Source organism: Oxyura jamaicensis, chromosome 21 (assembly GCF_011077185.1).
Source record: "Oxyura jamaicensis isolate SHBP4307 breed ruddy duck chromosome 21, BPBGC_Ojam_1.0, whole genome shotgun sequence".
Lineage (NCBI taxonomy): Eukaryota > Metazoa > Chordata > Aves > Anseriformes > Anatidae > Oxyura > Oxyura jamaicensis.
Window position 1 is genome coordinate 7,571,467 of NC_048913.1, and position 17,125 is coordinate 7,588,591.

The 17,125-nt window shown below is 49.2% G+C and overlaps 1 protein-coding gene across 1 annotated transcript in view; it reads right to left on the reverse strand.

Annotated features, from left to right (window-relative positions):
- Positions 1–612: 612 nt before the first annotated feature.
- Positions 613–17,125, reverse strand: part of SPEN (spen family transcriptional repressor) — a gene marked incomplete at its 5' end in the record, with an annotated part of 48,313 nt that continues 31,800 nt past the window's right edge. Inside the window, 6 exon segments of the mRNA XM_035344376.1 lie at positions 613–1,899; positions 2,916–3,074; positions 3,556–3,750; positions 4,723–5,136; positions 5,716–13,654; positions 16,792–16,892. Coding sequence (XP_035200267.1) covers positions 1,768–1,899; positions 2,916–3,074; positions 3,556–3,750; positions 4,723–5,136; positions 5,716–13,654; positions 16,792–16,892 — 8,940 coding nt within the window.

Below are 17,125 nucleotides of genomic sequence, written 5' to 3' on the forward strand. Positions count from 1 at the left end.
ACGGCAACTGCAATGCAAAATAGCTTTGGGCTGATTTAACAGCAAGGGCTGCTGAACCCTGAGGCTAACAGCGCTAAGTCCATCTTCAAAGCCAAGTGGCCACTGGTGTGACATCGGCTTCCCTGGCCTCACCTCCCCAAGAGAAGCCTCCACACACAGCCTAGAGGCCAGCACGGCCCCTGCCGGCCCGCCTGTGGGCTGCAGCTGCTTTGGGTAAGCAACCATACAAGTTTTTGTTGTTTTTGGTGTATGTGTTTTTCCTCCACGTCTTTTGGGGATTTCTTTTTGACAGTCGTTGGCACATATCAAAATTAAATTAAGAACACCTTTGACATCATCCTGAGAAAAACAAGCATGTAACTTGAGCATTTAACAACCATTTACAACACAAAAACAAACAGAAACAAAGATTAGAATTTACTTTTTTTTTCTATTTTTTTTTTTAAACCAAGCTCTTGCCGACGTGGCCGGGCCATCCCCACAGCACCTCGGCCCAGCCGCCGCAGCGCCGTCCCCGGGCAGGGCTGCAGCTCTGTGGCAGCGACGGGTCCCCAGCCCCCGCTGATCTCCCCCCTCCCACGGCACGGCCGAGGGATCACAGCCAGGCGCGAGGTGTTTTGTATTTTTTAATAAAGTTTGTAATCCAATGGACACACAAAACAAAACTGCGCTGAGAAAACAGTTCCATAAATTAATAAGTGTTAGGGGAGGTGAGGGAGAGGAGGGTAGAAAGTCTTTGTACAAGTGTATAACACTTCCACAGCTCATGAGACGAGGGAGGGGAGGTCATGTTTAAATGAAGCGCACTTACAAATGAGTGACAATACAAAGTCTGAGTATGAAAATAAGATTTTCTCTGAAAACACATTTTTGGCACAGATTAAAAAAAAATGTATGTTGTGGGGATTTGATTTTTTTAAAGTCAGTATTATATATATTTATATATATTATATATATATTTATATATACACACACCCACTGAGTTCTGCATATCCCACCAGGAAGGAAAATAGCTCTCCCTTTTGTTTTGCTTTTTGTTTTTTGTTTTTTTTTTTTTCAGTGTAAACTGTACATCCCAGATGAAGAGAAGACGGCTGCAGCAGGGGCAAGTGGAGGAGAGGAAGGTTCACATCCAGAAAAAAAAAAAAGAAACAAAACAAACAAACAAAAAAGAAAAACAACCAACAAAAAAAAAAGATAATGTGTGAAATGATCCTTGACCCACAGATTTCAGCAGAAGTTCCCAGGTCCTGCGTTTAGTCCACGGCGCGTGTTAATGTGTGTCAAGACATCCAGAACGTCACAGCATGTCTCCAACTGTGCAAAGGTCCAAGTCACTAATTTAGTGCAAAGGCAGTTCAGGTTCTTTTTTATTTATTTTCTTTTTGTTAAAAAAAATAGCCATCCTTTATTTTCCCCAAAAGGAGGCACAGAAACCCAATACCAGTCCGCCTGTTGAGTGCATCAGTTGTCCATAAGCTAAAGCAATATGTAAACATACAAGGTAGCAGAACTACTACCCAGCAACAGTTTGATCGAGGCCTGTTAGGGCAGGAGGCTGGTAGTCTGGCAGCATTTTCTTGTTTCATTACTTTCGCTCTCTTTTTATTAATTTTTATTTATTTTTTTGTGTTTTTGTGATTTTTTTGTGTTTTTTTTTTGTGGTGTTTTTTTTTTGTGTTTTTTTTTGTGTTTTTTTTTTGTTTTTTTTTTGTTTTTTTTTTTTTTGCTGCAGGGCCTTGGAAAAGTCAGTAACCAGTAAACAGCTCATACCGACGCGATGACAATCATAAGGTGAGGAGAGATGTTCGAGATGCTGGCGAGGAGGTCGGGGGCTAGGCGGGACAGGTGGCTTTCCGAGAACTCGCAGGGTGGGAAGATCTGCAGAACGTAGGCAGGCTGCAAGGGGAGAGAGGAGACGCGGGTGAGAAACAAAGCAGGGAGCCCACCCGCCCGGCTGCGGCGTGGCACGACCCGAAGGGTAGCAGGGGAGAGCGGGGCAAGGCAGAAGTTCAGCTAAAGGTTTGCCAAAAGGCAGCCTCCGCTCTCCCCCTCTGCTGGACATCTTCGCCTGGATTTTAAAGGTTGCACGTGAGTCTAGCAAAGCAAGCCAAGGGACGAGGCCTGAGATTCCACGCCCCTTGTTTTGAAAAGAGGGAAGTTACAGCCTACGTAAGCACACAAATACCAGCCGTGCTGGCCTCAAATGCTTTAAATCGAACACTCTTTTGGTGCTCTGAAAGCACCATAAAACGGGGCACGTGTATTAAAAAGGAGAAGCTGTTGGGTGAAGCAGGTGTGGTTCCCAAGGCAGGGACTTTCTCCACAACAGGGCCATAACAGCTGGCTGATTTCACCATGAAGCACAGAAAATTCCCATTTTTTATCATTACAAGCTTATGTTTCAGTGGTTGCTCTGAGCACTGACCACTTAGTCTGAGAGGCTGTTTACCCAGAACAGATTAAATTTGATTCACTGAAGCAATGCATCTGGAATAAATGCTCCAAATTAGCAAACCCAAACATTTTGTCGTCACGCAGTGGCAAGCAAGAAAACACCAGGTGCTCTGGTATTTATGCAAGGAAGAAGCGAGGGCTCTACTTTCAACACAGAAAAAAAGCTGGAAAAAGGTTTTGTTTTCTTTTCAGCCACAGATGTAGGGCTGCAAAGAATGAAAACAGGTTGTGGTTGTTGTTTGGCTTGCATTCAGTAATCGTATCGGGGTGCTGCACTGCATTTTGACTCGTGATGTGACAAGCACGGTAAACGTGGAGCGTTTGTTTCCGTGATAAAACAAGGCACCCGAACTACAATCTCGTGTAAAGACCTGGGGGGGAAGGCTGCAGGTCCCACTACCTATGCATGACTTCGATTTAGTTTACCCACAAAGTTTCACCACTCTCCTTGCCAATACCTGATTAGAGCCGGGGTTGGGAACGTTGATGATTCCTGCAGCTTGTTTAGCCTGCAGGTAGCTGATGAACGCAGCCTTAAGTGACTCAGTCTGATTCACTACATCTTCCTGGTCTCGTCCGCAGGGCAAGGCCAGTAACAGACAGTAATCGCTCTCCACCTGGAAAGAAAATAGAGCAATTAAGTCAAATGTTTGCTAGGAACAGGCCCATTCCTGACATACATTCATTATCTGCAAGCCCTTGGTGGAAAATCCCCTCTTTGAACTCCTTCGAAGTTAGTGCGGGTGTTGCGAAAGATGAGCTGACAGCTCGGCCAGCTGGGAGGTGCCAAATGGGACCGAAACGACTCGCTTCCCTGGCTCCCACCTTCCACGGCACTCCGCCAGGTCAGAGCCAGCAGAGTTTGTTCCGTGGCTGAGGGACGGCTGACTTCTCAAAGGTACGGTTTCCCGACTCTTTTCCCTCACCTGCATGCAGAGCGACCCCCCACAGCCCGCATTACACACAGGGCCAAAGGAAGCACGCCGCTAATACCAGGATCCCAAAGCAGCACGAACCGAGCAAGAAAGGGAGCAGCGGTGGGGTTTTGCCAGGTTTCCCTTCCCGAGCACGCCCCCAGCCGCGCCGCCCGCTCCGTACCATCATCCTGCGCGCGACGCCCTCCAGCTGCGACGCCTCCAGGCGCATGCGCTGCGCGATCCTCAGCGGAGGGCCTCCCTCCGGCGCGGGCAGGGAGCGGTGCGCCAGGACGTTGTTCCCAGAGACGAAGTGGAGCTGGACAGCAGCCGTGTCGTTTTTGAGCGCCAGAAGGCCCTGCCACACAATTGGGTATTTCTGCAGGGAGAGGGAGAAGAAATCTTAGCACGAACGAACAAAAGGAACTCACAAGAAGCGCCTTCCTCTGTTCAAGAGGGATCCTAATTGTGACGGAAACCCCATCTGAGCTGCTCGTTTGCCTCTGATACTTTCACAGGCAGTTAAGACACCACTGCTTTGTTGTAAGCACGTGGCACTGCTGGAACATCTTAGCGCCCTTCGTACGCGCCAGTCCAGGCTCGGGTTAGGTCCTGCTAAATCAGTAGCTCAGTCCTTTTACTTCCAGCTGGCCGTGGTGCCTGGGTGGCTCCCTTCATCGTAACGTCAGAGCACTTCCCAATCTTTCAGAAGCGATGTCAGCCTCCCACACAGCGCGAGTCAGAGCAGGGCTCTTACCAAATGTTATTTTCTCTTTTACACGTGGAGAATTTGGAAACAGCAGCACCAGGAGAGTTGCTCAAGGTTACACAGGAAAGAAGTGGCGCTGAACACAACTCTCGGCTCCTGGTCAGCGCTCTCAGACATGCCTGTTCCTAAGCGATCTCCCTCCTCTCCGTCCTGTTCCTAGCCTTTGGGAGGGTGTCTTTCTTTACATAAAACACACCACCACTCTCTTTTCATCACCTTCCCAGGAGCAGCTGACTGTACAAATGATGCAGCTCTGCCTGCCTCAGCCTGCAGGCTGTTTGAAACCAGAGCGAGAGAAGCACCAGCTGCTCTCACGCCGTTCAGCACGGCGTTGGTGGCGCGTTGAGGCTCCAGTACATGCCAGGTAAATGTGAGCAGGGCTAAGGATTCACCGGGACAGGAACAGCCCGGGAAGCAGACAGACAAGCGCATTCTCCGCATCTGAAGCTTCTGATGCAAGAGATGTCAAATTTTGATGCCACACAGGAGGGGAGCTTGGCAGAACCTGATTATTTCTCTCCCGACATGGAGCAAAGAGCGCAAGGCTCCTTGGCCAGGAGGAGACGATGGAGCGATGCTTACCGTGAGAAGCTGAACCATATCCACAGGTCTCTGCGAAACAGGGTGAGGAGACGGATCCTGTTTCAGGGCAGACTGGGGCTCGGGGCGGTTGAGGGACAGCCCTGGTGGGGCCCCAGGGCCCGACGTCGTCGGGATGAACAGCGATTGCTTGGGCACTGCCTGAGGTTGGTGTGGTGACGGAAGCTCCTGTTTCATCGAAATGGCCACAGGCGAAGGGTAGGAGGTCTGGCCTGTGTCTGCCTGTGCCCTCTGCAGGTGGACGTGAGGGTCGATCTGTGCTGCATGCCTATTTACAGGGGGGTGGTGACTCTGTTCGGGCCCCGCTGCCGGCGGGCCCTTGGGGTCCTGGGAGATCTGCGGAGTCTTGCTGCGTCCGGGCTGGCTGGGGTGCGAGTGCTCGCCCTCCGGGAGACCCTGGGAAGCAGGCGGCGGGGGACAAAGGAAACGTTTTAGGCTGCGGGCGTTATCGGACCTTGTTGGTTCACCGATAAGGCTGCCGGGACGCCAAGTGAGCGCATCTCCACGCCACTGCGCACGCCTGCCCTGCTGCAGCAGTGCCTGGGCCAGCCTCCCCTCCCCGGGCCAGCAGCCCTCGCTCACACCTGAGAGCTGGAACCACATCCCCCCGGCCCCGCAGGGCTGTCCTCAACCATGCCATCCATCCCAGGAAGCTTGTCGGACCCCGCGCCACCTTGATGCTGACAGATCTCCCCCCAGCACCTCTTCCTCTAGAACCCCCAAGCAGGCATCACACCTTCTGTTGGAGTCCTCGAATGTTTAACAAAACATGTTTCTTTAGTTCAACCCCTATTTCCAAACCAAAAACGGGTCCTCTAGTGCTTTTGGGGACAAACTTAAATTGGGCTGGGAGACTGCACCCACCCAGAGAGCTCAGCTCAGCTCCTGTGATCACGCAGCCACGCACCGGGGCTGCCACGAGCTCACGCCGTTTGTGATTTCAGCAGCAGGAGAAGGAACCGCCGCATTTCTCACCTGAGACGGGGTCATGCTCCGGGAAGGCAGCCCGATGGGCGACGCGCCCGGGAACTGCGGATGCCCGAGCTGCGCTGCCGTGTGGTAATTCCTCATGTCGCCGTACACAGACCGGTAGTCGTGAAAGGAGCTGCCCGCGGGGTGCATGATCTGTACGCCGTGAGGTACCACCACCGGCTGCGTCAGCGGCAGCCCAGGGAGCTGGCTGCTGGAAGGGACGCTGAGGAGCCGCGGCTCGCTGTGAGGCGAGTGGGCCATCTTGCCTTCGGAGGCCTTGGGCGTCTCTTTCCCAGGCTGCGGGGTCTTGCTGACGGGGGGCGTTTTCACGGCCCCTTCGGGTGTTCGGGATTGTCTGGTTTCCGAGTGGTGCTCGCCCACCGCGGCCATGTGGGGGTGCATGATCATCCTCACGTCCCGGGGGACGTTGTACTGGTCCAGCCTGATGCTCGTGGGGTGCATGCGGTAATCCGGCTGCATCACCAGCACGTCGGGCTGGACGGGGGCTGGCCCCCTGCACACCGTGGTGTGGTGGTAGTGCATCTCCTCCTCGGGGGGATGCTGAGAAGACAGAGGGGGCATGACTATGTCTCTTATCGGCGCTGGCTGGGGCGTGCTGGATCGCTGGGGTTTAATTTCTATCTGAGGTTGCAGAGCGGCCCTGGGGGAGTGGAGCGCTTCTGGGCGTATGCCGTAAGGAATACCGGAGAGAGGAGGGGTGTTCATTCTCACCTCTCCTTGGGACAGGTGGCCCAGGGATACAGTCTGCGTGACGCTGTGTGGGGGCATGATGACGGATTGCTCCGGGTGCATGCTGGAGATGTACTGAGGCACGGGGATTCCCGGCGCCAGCATGACCGGCGTGCTGCTCGACAAAGCCGGAGACGACGTGCTGCCGGGATGGCAAGCCCGTGGGAACGGCGATGGCGAGTGCCCGCTCGTACGTGGCGAGTGCGGCTCCTGTTTGGCGACCCCCAAGTGCGAAATAGCCCGCTCGGTTGGGGTGCTGGGTCCCGAGCTGACGTGGTTCGCTTCCGAATGCATCTTCCCAGAGAGGGAAGGGTGGTGAGGACTGACTCCGGGACTCAGGTTGGAGGGCTGCAGGGTCTTGGTCTCCACTTTGAGAGCAGCCGGATCAGGCAGTTTTTTGTTCACGACCATCTGGTTGTGAACCAGCACAGGTGGAGTGTTTACAGTCTGCGTGAGGACCTTGCCAGGCTGAGAGGCCGGAGGCTGGACAGAAAGGTGGGCCGAGTCGGACTTCTCCAAGGTAGCGCGCTCTTGTTTGACAGAGGAGATCACGGGCGACGTATTGTAAGGCTGCGTTCCTAGTACCAAAGAAGAATGGGTGGAAACAGTCCCATAACCCGTGGAGGTCTGAGAGCCTTTCGGCGTCGGCTGAGATGGAGTAATAGGCTCCTGTTTAATCTGAGACTTGGATACAGACTGCTGAAACTCTATGTCGACGGCACTGGCTGGGGGAATCTGACTGATCTTTGCACTAATTCGCTGAGGGCCTTCCGTCTTCTGTCCCGAGTAGCTCAGAAGCACAACACCCTCTGACGTGTTTACCCGCAGTCCTGGGCTGGACCCCGTCTCTACAGGCCGATCCTCAATGATAGACATCGATCCCGGATGAAACCTACTGTTGTCATTTGTGCTTGACCTCTGTTTAAATTTTGGTGAGGGGGCGTTAACAAGACACGTCTGGGTCTGAGGAGCTTGCTTCACCAAGGTGATCCTCGGAGCCTCCTCGAGGTCAACGCTGTGGGGCATTCTGCTTATAACAGAAGTGGCTTTGGGAGCAATCACAGTACTTATCTTTTCCTTTTCACTGAACACTGGTGCTTCGGCCACCGGAGGGTCCAAAGCGTTAGTGACAGGAACTGCTGGCTTCTCCTCCGAAACTGGTTTTATGGCCTCCACGGCAGGGTGGAGAGGTGCCTCCTCCAAGCGGGGCGCGCTCACCGGCTCAGCGTGCGTCGTTGTCACGTGCGTGGAGGTTATGCTCGTTGCCGAGACATATTTGGGCTCCATGAGGATCTTCCTCAAAGTGCTCGAATTTGTATCGATATCCGAAGCCTTCGTGTCAGGGGGAAGAGCGGGCGGTGGTGTGGAACGGGCACGGGGCTCCTCGTGCCTTACGATCCACTCCGGCACCTTGGCAGCGCTGGAGTGGAGGGGGACGATAGCAGTGGGCACCGGGGTGGGCAGCTTGGCCACGGCTGCTGAAGGAATGGTGGGTACGGCTGCATTCGGGGCGCTCGGCGGCGTGATGGGCGCGTTCTCGATGGGCGACCGTATCTTGAACGCACTCTGACTCCCCTCGTCAACAGGGACCGGCGGGGCAGCCAGCTCCAGAGGAGCCGGCACGGGCGCTTTGGGAGAGGCGCTGCTCTCAGCGACAGCCTCGGGCACGGTGATGGCAACATCCACGGCTGCAGCCTTGCTGGCGTCCGAAGCGTTTGGCTCCACTGATGCCTGAGCAGCAGCTTTAGGTTGCTTTTCCTCCTTCAAGGCTTCCTCAGGTTTTGTCTTTACTTCGCTGGTGGGGGGAGACTTGCTCTGCACCCTCTCTGGCTCATACGCGTTGACTTCAGTGGCATCCCCCTTCCTGCCCGTGCTCCTTTTGCGTCTCTGCCGCGTGGTTTTCTGACGGCCCTTTTCCTTCCGAGCGACCTCAGCCTCCTGTAGGGTCTCGGCCTCCTGCGCCGAGTTTGACGATTCGCTGAAGCTGACTTCTGTGTCCTTGCTCTCCGTCTCCACCACCAGCGGGGCAGAGCCGGGAACCGGCTGCACCGGGGGCTCGACAGCAGCTTCTGTTTCTAGGATGTTGTTCACTGCCTGATCGGTCTCGGGCTCCATTTCCTCCCGAGGTGACGGTAATACCAGTGGCTCAGCCGGGATTTCCGCTTCTGATTCAGCGGGATAGGTGGGGGGTGCAGGGAAGCTTTCCGGCTCCCCAGAAATATCATTGATGATGGAGCCGATAGCTGCTGCCAGCTCCGTTTCACTAGCCTGATGGGCGGGTTTATCTCCTTCCTCCTCCTGACGAACTTCAGACACGTCTGCCGTCGGCTCTTTGTAGGCAGTAATTGACGGAGGAGTTTCAGTGAGTTTTGCAATATTCTCCACAGCCTGCTCGAGCTCAATCTGTTTTGCTAATTGGGCAGCTTCAGGGGATTGCTTTGGCTCCCGCATCACCTCTTTTTCTGTTTCTTGGAATGAATCTTCTACCTCGTTCTTAGCAAAATGGGGTGGCAGGACATCCTCTTTTGGGGGGCTCTTGATTTTTGCCGGTGACACCGCCACGGGCTCTGCCTCTTCCTCAGCTGGCCGCAAGGCGCCCTTGACTTCATCAACGTTGAGGCGTATTTCTACATTTTTGAGACACACGGATGCTTTATCTACAACAGTTTTGGTATTTTTATACCTTCCCCTTTTGGATTTCGTAACCTTTTCTGGCATTGGCTTCTTCTCAATGATCTCAACTGTGGGGATTTCTAGCTGGTTTTTCTCTGCATCCAGTTCTTTCCTATCACGTTTCTGTTCGCTTGCTGTCAGTTCTTTCTCAGTTGCTTTTGCTTTATTGCTGTTGTCACTAACACCCGATTCCTGACCGCTCCTTTCAGCAGCATCTTCAGATTCAGCCGAGATATCGGCTTTCGGTTCGTTCTTCCCTTTCTTCCCCTGCTGGCTGGTGGCAGCCGATGAGTGACTGTGTGTCAGCTTCTGGGATCTGGGAGACCTCCAGCCCTCCACAGGCTTTGGAGCTTCCACAGCTTCTTTAGTTTCAGTCTCCTCCGCCTCCTGTTGCACCGGTTCTGTCTTTATCGGAGAGATGTCCTCCTCCGGCTTACGGCGGGTTTTTGGAGGTCTTCCTCTTCTTGGGGTTGTAGGAACGGTTGCCACCGTTTCCTGCGGTTCCTTTTCCCCTCTCTTCCTGGTGGATCTAGTGACCTCCACAGAGTCCTTCACAGGAGATGGGCCTTCATTGTCTCCTGTGGTGGCATAGACTGACCGTACGTTTCTGCGCCTTGTTCGGCCGATGGGCAAGCTGGGCTCCACGTTTTCTGGCTCTGCAGCAGAACTAGGGGATTTAGCAGCATTCCTTGAAACCTTCTCTGCTTCCACTTTCAATTCAGAAAGCTTCTGCGTTTCCCCACGAGGAGAGCTTGACCTTTTGAGTTTTTCACGGTCAATTCTTTCGCTCTTCCTCGTGACGGGCTTTTCTGTGACGCTAGCTGTGGCTGCCTGCACAGGAGTCTTGGAGCGTTTACTCTTGTAAGACTTTTTATCTTTTACAACAACTGGAGGTTCAACTTCCATATCATTGTCAGAAACGGGAGGCAGCACCTCAACAGCTGCCTCCACCTTTTGACTCACGCTAGCATCAGCATTGGCAGAAGGCAGAGGATTTTCTTCCTTAGGTTCAGCAGCCTCATCAGACTTCTGAACTAGCTTAGGTGGAGGTGGAACCGACTGGGCAACTTCAGGTTCTGGATCTACACTGATGTCTCCTGGAGAAAACGAAGCTCCAGGAGTAGGAGGCTTGGTATCCAAGTATGAAGGATGCTCTGTTGCTACAGCATCTTCCTCCGGTGCCAGAGTTGTAGGAACAACTTCTTTACTAGCTTCGATGACTGGCGGAGGTTCAGTTTGCTCAGGTGGTTCAATTTTGACAGGAGCAGCAAGCTCAGGAAAAGGTTTTTGTTCTTCTGCTGTAGAAGTAGGCTCAGATGGTTTTTCTTCTTTTACAGAAGCTGTTTCCACTACTATTTTTTCATTCGCTACCTTCTCAGGAGCAACTGGTGCTGGATCCTGCTGCAAGGCGGCGACTGAGGAAGGACCAACCACCGAGGAAGCTTTATGTTCTGGTTCTTTACTATCAGGAACTGTTTCTGGTGTTTTGGGCCGATTCTCTTTATCTTCCTGTTTTTCCACCTCTTTGGGTTTCTGGTCTTTCTCCTTTTCTTTTTGTTGCATTCGCGTTAGTTCAATAAATCTACTGTGGAAAAGAACAACTGGTTCTTGCACCAGATCAGCTGCACTGTTAGTCCCATCAGAGGAAGATTGTCTCCCATACAATCTACCAGAAATGAAGTCAAGATCATCGTCTTTTCTCTCTAAATGCTGCAGGCGCTTAGAGTCCTGTTCAAAGATTGAACTATGCAAAAAACGAGAAGCAAACAGCTCCTGTCTCTCCTGTTCTTCTTCTTTATGATCTTCTTTCTTATCATCCAGTTTTCCACCTTCTGAATCAGTCCTGATTTTTTTCTTTTTCATATACCAAGATGGAATAGGTCTCGGAGCAGAGTCGACTTTCTCTTTGTCTTTATTATTTCTAAAACTAGCAAATCTTGAATCCCAGTCTAGAAAGGACCAGTTTTCTTCTCTGGAGGAAGAGAGTGATTTAGCTCTTTCAAGCAAGGCCTTTGTGTCCGGTGTGATTGTCTTGTCCAATGCGAAAGAGTAAAATTTGTTTCTTTCTAGAGAACTTGACAGTCTTTCCTCTCTTTCACGAAACTTCTCTTCTCTGTCCCTTAATAAAAAAGATAATCTGGAACTCTCTAACAAAGACGAGGCTTTTGGAGAATGGGGCTTGTTTTCACTGTCATCGTCTGAATCTGAAGGCACCTCCCCTGGTTCCAGGTCTCGCACAGACCGCTTGCGTATGCTGTCTCTTTTGACAATGCTGCTTGGAAAGCTAATATCAACTCTACCAGGCTCCTGTTTCACTTGTGTTTCCCATCTACTTGAGTCATCTTCAGAGCTCAGGACAGATAGTTTTATTTTAGCCATTTCTGCCATCTGCTCCCTCCTGCTGGAATCATAAGGATTAAATTTCAAAGAATCCTCCCTCACAGTCATATTGGAGTATGAAAGACCCTTTTCTTCTATTTTAGGTGACTCTTTGGTTTCCTTTAATGGCATCAGCCTCGGAGAATCTAGCGTGTCGTCATCTTCATGGAAAGGGAATTGTCTGATGCTAGGTGAACAAGATGTCCTCTCAGAGTCTTCACTCACCTGACGAGAACTTCTGTAGTTTCTTTCTCTTTTAGTGCTAATCTCAAAGTCAAATTGGTCAGTCTTTTTCCTTTTACTTGGTGGAGAGTCATCGGTGACATCTTGCGGAGGTTTTCCCACCTCATGGACCAAGCTCCGTCTTTCATACTCATCTACATCTTTCTTTGGACTGCCGAACTTCTCAGATTTTGCTATCTCCATTTCCAGCTGCTGTTTTAACCTGCGACTTTGCTCCATTTGTTTCCTGTAACTTTGTGTGTGGTCAATGTCAATGCCAATTTTCTCCTCTGTATCAGTTGACTGAGGCTTCTCTTGGCCAAGCTTATGGTCAGGTGTGTCTTCAGGAAGACCAGCGTAATTCTTCCTTGCGTCCTCTCTCTCTGTTCCTTGTTCATCTAGTAGCTGTGCTTGTTTATGCTGGGGTTTTACCGGATTCATTTTTTTAGAAGGGAGTTCTTGAACTTCTACTGGCTCATCAGCTGCCTCAATCAGCCTCGCCTGCAGATCTAGAGTGGGACGCATGCCAATCCCACCAACATTAAGAGTCTCCTGAATTTCTTTGGGACTAGTAACAGGAATAAGTCTTTCCAGTTTCATTTTTTTAGATTCCCTTTTAAGCATCTCCTTCCTTGGGGGTTTTCTCTCTAATTCTCCTTCCCTTAGCATTGTCGCTTCTCTAGATGAAGCTGTTGTATCAAGTTGTTTTTTCAAAGCCATGCGTGTATCCTCCTCATCTTGGCTGCTTCTTTTCGCTTCCAGTTTTTGCCTGTCAGGCTTCAGATTTGCATCGGCAAAACGCCTTTTACGAGCCTCCAGCTTGTCTAAGTCCACTGCATTTGCCCCCTCGGAAGGTTGCTCTGTCTTCAAGTGCTTTTTGGGTTTCAGTTTTCCCTCCTTATCAACCACTTCTACATGACTGGCAAGGGCTTTCTCTTTTTGTACCTTGGTTCTGACAGGTTCCAGTTTAGACTGATCAGACTTTGTTTGCTCAGCTTGAGATGTCTGTGTTTTTTGCTCAAGAAGCGGGGACTTCATAGTGTCATTGTCAAGCTTTGCTCTCAGTTTCTCCAAAGCAGGCTGATCAATAACTTTCCCTTCCTTTTCTTTTACTCGGGTCAACACGACACAGGGCATTAGCTCTAGGCGGTTTTTAGCTGTCCCTTCTTTGTCACCTCTCTCTTTACTTTGTTTACTATTACCCTTTAATTTTTCAGGGCTAGGCTCTCTCTCGTTCTCTTGATCTGTTTCAGAAGACTGAGAGCTGGGAGAATGGAGTTTTGCTTTTCGTTTTTGCTTATCAGTTTTCTCCTTTTCTAGTTTTTCGGGCTTTTCCTTTCTCACCAAGCGTTTGTCTTTGTCGACTCTCTCCTGGTCGAAAGCTCGCTCCTTCTCTGTTTTTTCGTTTTTTGCGTAGCGTTCTACGCGGGCTTTGTCAAGCTTGTCGTATCGTGGAGGAGACAGAGAGCTGCAGCTTCCACTGCGATCTGATGATCTGCTGTAGATCCTCCTTTCTGAATCGCTCTGCAGCCTTTCTGATTGTGAGGGAGATGCTCCAGGACTCTGCGGACGCCTGGAGTGCGTTGGACTCTGGCTACGTTCAATCGGTCTCCTCTCGTGATCTCTGTCGCGATCAGATTCAAACCGTTCCCTCTCCCTCTCCCTCTCCCGTTGCCTGTAACTGTACTCCCTTATGTCCTGCTCATATGGATCGCCTCTGTAATCCCTGTACTCGCGTGGGTCATCGTAGTATCGTGGGTCGTAGTAGTCTCCTTGGTAGGGATCCCATTCTGCATAAAATTCTCTGCCTCGAGCTGGGTATTCTCGTCGAGGATCTTCAGGATATGTCCCAGGAGTCCTAACAGTCTCGTAGTAAGTACGATCAGGGGCATATTCGTAAGATCCTCTTCTTTCATCTCTGCCAAGAATAAGAACAACAGGGTGATCAGTTTTCCCTCTCAACCAACGTACTGCAGTACTGCTTTCTATGCCATGAAGGGGGATAATTTTACAATAACTTATTTATATGCGTACCAAGGCAACTGTACGCAGCTGCATACAGAGATTTAACAACAATGAATCAGCGCGCAGTGGATTAAATGCTTTGTTAGCTTCAAACGCTGTATGCCCTTAATTGGTCATCTAATGACAGCTTTGCCAAGCATCTTTTCATCAGCCTTACTGCTTCATTTCTGCCAAATTCAAATGCTGCCTTAAATTAAGGTAAAACCTGCACAGCACCTGTGCAAACGCACAGCCTGTCATGGTGGAGAACCTATCTCAAGGAGCAGAGACGGTCTCTACCTACCTCTGAAAACACGGGTCAAGTCAAAATTCAGAGCTGGAACCTCTCTGTGGCTAAGCAGTGAAGTGGTAATAAGATTTCTTTAAAAATCCTTAACTCTTTAAGTGCTCTTTTAATTCCAAAATTAACTCCTTTACTGCATGTGATATGCTGACATTGCCTATTTACAGACCACATCAACAAAATAATCAACCTGTTTGTGAGAGCAGGTGAATTCTTAGGAAGCACTTAGCAAAATTTATCAAGCAACTAGTATTATCTCGATACTCCCAAACTGCAAAAATAAGCCATCCTAACACTGAACATGACTCTTTGGCATAAAGGGGTAGTGCACAGGGGAGGCACAGCGCTGGTACTCCCATTCTCCACCATTACAGAGCATTTTACGTGCTCTGCTTCACATACACTAATTCAGCTTCATAGTTTATGTTTTATGCTGAAAGCTCGTAGCTTCCGCATTGTGAGAAATGTACAACAAAGCAGTAATACACAAAGAAATACAGGGCTTAACACCCACCAAAGACAAAAAAAAACGACATTCTGCAAGCAAAGAGGGATGTTGTGAAAGGCAGCTGTGGGCAGATGGATATGAAAAAGGGAGTTGCCGTGTTTGTTAAGTTTTCATTTTAATCAACAAATACAAAAACAGATTCAAAATGCACCATTTGTATTTAGTAACGATTTGCTGACAGAAACAAAGGAGAGACTGGCTACTCCACACGTCCAAGCAGTCTCCTCCGCATCTGAATAATTTATGAACTATTAAGAGGCTCATGCGATAGATAAATGGCCCTTCTGCACCTCACATCGCTCCACCTGCACTCTGCCCCCGAAGTCATTGCTCCTTCAGGGCTGTTGAGTAACAGCAAGAAACCCCAGGCAGCTTTGATCAGTTGTGATGTTACAAAACTCAGCCTCACACAAAGATATTCCAAAGACATTCCAGCCTCCTGCCTCCCACTCAAGAAAATCCCATTTATATTCTCACAGCCCACGGACTGTGCAGCACTGGATGTCCTCAAGTTCACATCGGTCTGTGCAGGGTGAAACACTACACGATCTGGGTTTTGTAGTGGCTGTGGAAAAGAACACTTCCAGATTTTCTGAAGGCACGCACAGTACTCTGGCTTTGGGAAGATCTGAGATTAGCGCTGTATTAACCTGGGGATATTATTCTATAACGTAATCATCAGTGCATTCTCTGAAGTTAAAGCAACAATTGTTTTTCTTTGGGTCCTATTTAGACCGGGTACAACCACAACTTAAGAGAACCTGGTTAGTGCAGTTCTTAGCATCAGTGCTATGGACCATGAACTGCCAGGAGGAGCTTGGAAGACTGGAAGATGCAGAATGACAAGACACACTGCAGAGCTCGCTCAATCACTCCGTGATTCATTACTCCTAAGTGTCTAGTAATGACCATGTGAACATAAAGACAGAAAAGGAAAAACAAGACTAGCATGTACCCAAGTATCAAGTTGTTCCAGAAAATGTACAACTCGGAATTATTTCACAGCAAAGGCAAGCCCAGCTGACTTCTGTGCATTAAAAGACATCTGAAAATGCACTCCTCTTTTCTCAGTTTGGTGTTGTTCAGAGGAAATTACTTCTGACTGCTTGCTGGCACATCACAACATCTGGCAAAGGCTGGGGAATGCACACATTTATTTCCATTATGCAAATCCTGATTGCCAATTTCTAAACCCTCTTCACTTTTAAATCTGGCAATTTTGCATGTATGTTAGTTCAAGCTATTTTGCTATTAAAAAAACCATTAAATTTATCTAGCACACAGGTACAATCAGTGTCACACTGGGCTTATTCGTAGGTAAAACAGAGCCCTAACAATTAAGCCAGCCTCTGAAGGTAATAAAAATGCAGCCCCACAAAAATAAATAAATAAATAAATAAAATAATAAAAAAAATGTTTTGCTTTTCAGCCTTCACCACCATCACTAGTAATAAAAAACACTGATGTTCTATTCAGTCACCGGAGGGAAAAAAAGAACAAAATGCAGAGTGCTTCTGTGCTGGCTGCTTTCAGCCAGGGGCTGCAGGCATAAGTGACCGTTCAGGGGGAACACAAGGCTTTGCAGCCTGCACAAAATGGCCAGACACCAACATGACAGATGCTGCAGAAGGACATCAACACAGAAGACATTTCTCATGTCAAAAAAAAAAAAAAGCATCCTCCATCGTATTTTATTGTTTATCAAGTTAAACTAACCTCTTGAAGGGAGTAGGTGGAAGCCTAAATTTTACTCTACTTAAGAGATGAGCAGCAGTAGCTTATCGGACTATATACATAACCTATTAACATATACATTACTCCTGAGGGTATGGGTTAAGGCATTACAGATAACTATTCTTTGCATTCTTAGCAGATGATGAATGACTCACAGCTGTGTCCTGATGACCCATCACCGTAACCTAAATACTAAACGTACCTCATGCAGATGGCTGAAACCTCCACCTAAATACAAATTCTAGTTACCAACTGCACTTCAGATGTGTGATTTCCTGCCTGCCTTTATCATGTGCAGCTCAGGCCTGGCCAACTAAGTTAAAAAAAAAAAAAAAGTTGAGAAGGTAAAACACACAAATAGAACATTTTAAATAAAATTTTAAAAAGAAGGGCGAAGTTGATAGGAACAAAACCAAATGTTTGTTTAATGATTATAGCCTGAAAAAAGTTTAATGGTGCAATGCTGGAAAAGTAAGAGACTGCAATAAAAGTATTAGACACATGCCTTCTTTCTGCCAGCATTTCATAGAAGTCTCTGATATCTTGACCCGTTTTCTCCATGGAATGATAAAATGCCAACTGACTTTCTCGATTTGCAAAATCCACCTGAAAAATAAAAGGTAAATCACGTTCAGTGAGAGAAACAACCCATTTTAACATCATTTCACCATCTGCTGCAGAATCTGAACAGGGGAGCAGAACTGAAAACGGGGATGATACTATTTAACAAAACTGATTTGATGATACTATTTAATGAAAAAAGGCCAAACACTTCTCAGGGCTGGCCCTATGCATCCCCAGGAAAAAAAAGACCCTTCCCTCTTAACTCAGTGTAGCCG